Source organism: Solanum pennellii, chromosome 12 (genome assembly GCF_001406875.1).
Source record: "Solanum pennellii chromosome 12, SPENNV200".
Taxonomy (NCBI): Eukaryota; Viridiplantae; Streptophyta; class Magnoliopsida; order Solanales; family Solanaceae; genus Solanum; species Solanum pennellii.
The window spans coordinates 82,568,390-82,571,733 of NC_028648.1; the positions used below are offsets into that span (position 1 = coordinate 82,568,390).

Below are 3,344 nucleotides of genomic sequence, written 5' to 3' on the forward strand. Positions count from 1 at the left end.
TACAACGCAAGCAAAAACTAGAGAGGGTGTTTTTGTAAAAGATAAAAGATTGAGGTAAAATTTTAATTTTCAAAATATCCCAAATAATGAGATTTGGCCCAAATACTAGAAAAAACTAGTATTTGGAAATTTGGGATATTTGCCAAAAATATTTGCCAAATAATGACAAATTGTATGGACAAACATTATTTGCCAAATTTTTCCCAAATATATTTATGGCCAAACGGGCCCTAAGATTCTAGCTACCATCACAACTTGTTTAGAACTGAAACATAGCAACAATTATTTATAATCAAATAAATATTACCTATTCAATGAATGCAATAAATACTATAGGCAGAAAATAATTGAAATTTGAACTTATAATTTCAAAAATATACAACACGTTTCGTACTAAAAATATTAAATAATAAACCTATGAACAAATAAAGTACGTAACTTATTAGTTCAAATTGCTCGAAACTTATATATGTATTAAAAAGTAAAATAAAATAATAGATCTCAAATCTAATAAATCAAAATCCTCGTGTTAGAACCTTTGAATCTTCGAGTTTAAATTCTGAATTCGTCTCTGAATCATTTTGTTTCTTTTGTTTTCTTCAATCTTCATCATCACCACCAAAGAGCGAAAATGGATTATACAGAAGAAACAGAACAAGGAGAAGAACGAGAGCAACACCAACAGGGGAACCACTAGCACGATGAATTGAATTTGGCTCACCACTCGAAAAAATACTCGAGACGAAAGAGCCGCTATCAGATGAGAGAAATTGAATCGTGAGAAGTAAAATTATAGGCAAAAGGAGTAATCCAATTGGGGTAAGAAGTTCAGAGATGAATTCAGTGATTGCTTCGCCATTTTCACCGATTAACGACGGAACGATCATCACTGCTATAACCACCACCGCTAATAAGGCCGCATGTGGCGGACCGCGACGTTGATCGTCGATCATGTTCATGTTGATGGAAATGTGAGTGAATTTGAAGAGGAGTTTGTTAGCTGCTCTGTTTTTGTTTTTTTTTTGGTTTGGTAAAAGAGGGAAATGAGTAGATGTGTGGAACTTTTTGGTTTTATTGCATTGAGTTACGCGTTTTAGTGTGTGGGGGGGTGGGGGTGGGGGTTGTGCTTGGGAGGGGGGTAAGGCTCAAGTTAAAAGATTTTGTTCGTGAGCGTATTGGTCCTAATTTATGTACTAAGACTTCGCTCGTGAACACAATGATATAAATTTATCTAGCTGCAAGATCAATTGATCGAACAGAGACGAGGTGGGAATGGAGGATCAAGCTAAAATTCTGTTCGTAAATGTGACAAAGATTAAAAAAAAAAAAAAAAAGCTCAAAATTTTACTCACGAGTGTATTGAAGCAAAAATAAAGAAATAACAACCAGTTCATTTCAACAGTTTCAACTAATTTGTAAAAAATAAACATAAATGACATCAGACGCACTTAATCACTTTATTTGAAGTCATTGATAGATACAATTTGCGGAAATTTCCTCTTACATTTCAAAATGCTTGTATATTTGTCCCACTCTACGTGATAAAGTCAAATGAAACTATTTAAACATTGATAAGGTTATTATTTTGAACTTTTAAAAAATAGAATACAAGCCTAACATAGAGTCTCCACTTTGGGAAATATTGTCTTACTTACACTAGGGAGAAGAGTTTTATTTCCTTGTTACTTAAAAGGATGGTTATAGGTTTATCGAAAACTTCTTTTACTTCATAATAGTGGGAATAAAATCCGTATATATATTCTATTATTTTCAAATTTTATTTATTAAACTATATTAAATATGTTGTTATACTTAAAAGATCCTTTTTTTTTTTGCATTCGAGGATTGATTTCTGAAATAACTATGCAACTAAAATTAATTATTTGAAGTGTGACTTTCTTCTTAATTTCAATTTTTTTTCAACAAAATAAATGACTTACTAAGATTTTAACTATTAATTTAGTAACTGAGAAATTAACTCCTCTCAGAAGAATCATATGACAGCAACAGTGTCATTAACGAGGGGTTTAGGAAAATCACATTCCTATTAGAATATACCACCATCTCTAAATAATAACAAGCTTTGGTGTCAAACACAAGACTCGAAAGATATCAAATTTTTTTATATAAAAATAATGGCGTTCGCATCAATTCGTACATATTTCAAGTTATTTTATGAAGTATTAACAAATATATAAAATTGTCGGAAGTCTTTTATAAGGGACATTTTATCTGAAACAACAAAAGAAAGAGTATATATCACAAATCGAATTAGTCAAGATAAAAAATGAATATCACAAAAAAATAATTTAAAAGAAAGCTTAGTTTTGTTAATATACATAGCAAACGGCAAATAACAACATATTCAATATAATCTCACAAGTGAAGTTAGAAAATAGTGTATATACACTTTTACCTTTATCTTATTAAGGTAGAGTACATTAATTCCCACTTTGTGGAGAATCCATAAAAAAACGTATACCAACAACAATACCTGGTGAAAGTTCACTTAATAGGGTCTAAAGAAAGTAGAGTGTACACAAATCTTATCACTATCTCATGAATATAAAAAGGTAAAAAACTCATATCATATGAATTTTTCGTATGCAAACTTATTATGCATTTATTTGAATGGAAAAGAAGAAAAACATGCCGGTGGGAACTGTAGCATAGTCAAAAACAAGTGGACAGTCACTAATAATTGTTTAGGAGACAATTAGTATGAAATTTTCAATATTTCTGACAGGTCTCAAGATTCTAATTTCGAAAGTTAATTTCATCAGATCTATAGACGACACACCATGTGACAACTAAATTAGAAAACTAGATTTCAGATCCCAATCGAATCAACCTAACAAAATTACTTTAGAATAATAAACCAAAGGAATACAATAATTAAACCCCACATTTCTCTTATTTATTCTAGGCCATGATTCATCCGACCTTTATTTAGCGTGACGATAGTATAAACTAAACTTAAATAAAACAACAAGATTCATATAATGAGTTTCAACTTGATTGGCATATAAGGTAATTGTTTTGACGTTAGTACATCTACATTTACAAAGAGGTATAAGGTAAATGTTTTGACGTTAGTACATCTACATTTACAAAGAGGTCTAGTGTTGACACCTTTTTTCGTATTTACTATATGATACGATGCCTCTCAGGTATGTTATAAGTATGACTATACAAGAACATAGTAGAGTGTATACAGGGCCTACGCCTACACCCCTACCCAAGGAAGGTAGAGAGACTATTTCATAAGATCCTCAATTCAAGTGCAACAAAAATTTGACCATTTGTTTGACTATAGAAACTTCTCATTTAGAGTAAAATCGAAG

At 30.9% G+C, this 3,344-nt stretch overlaps 1 protein-coding gene across 1 annotated transcript; it reads right to left on the reverse strand.

Moving 5' to 3' along the window:
- Nucleotides 1-599: 599 nt before the first annotated feature.
- LOC107006594 lies at nucleotides 600-953 on the reverse strand. The gene has a single exon (XM_015205110.1). It carries the CDS (start codon nucleotides 951-953, stop codon nucleotides 600-602), a length of 354 nt encoding a protein of 117 aa, XP_015060596.1.
- Nucleotides 954-3,344: the final 2,391 nt, after the last annotated feature.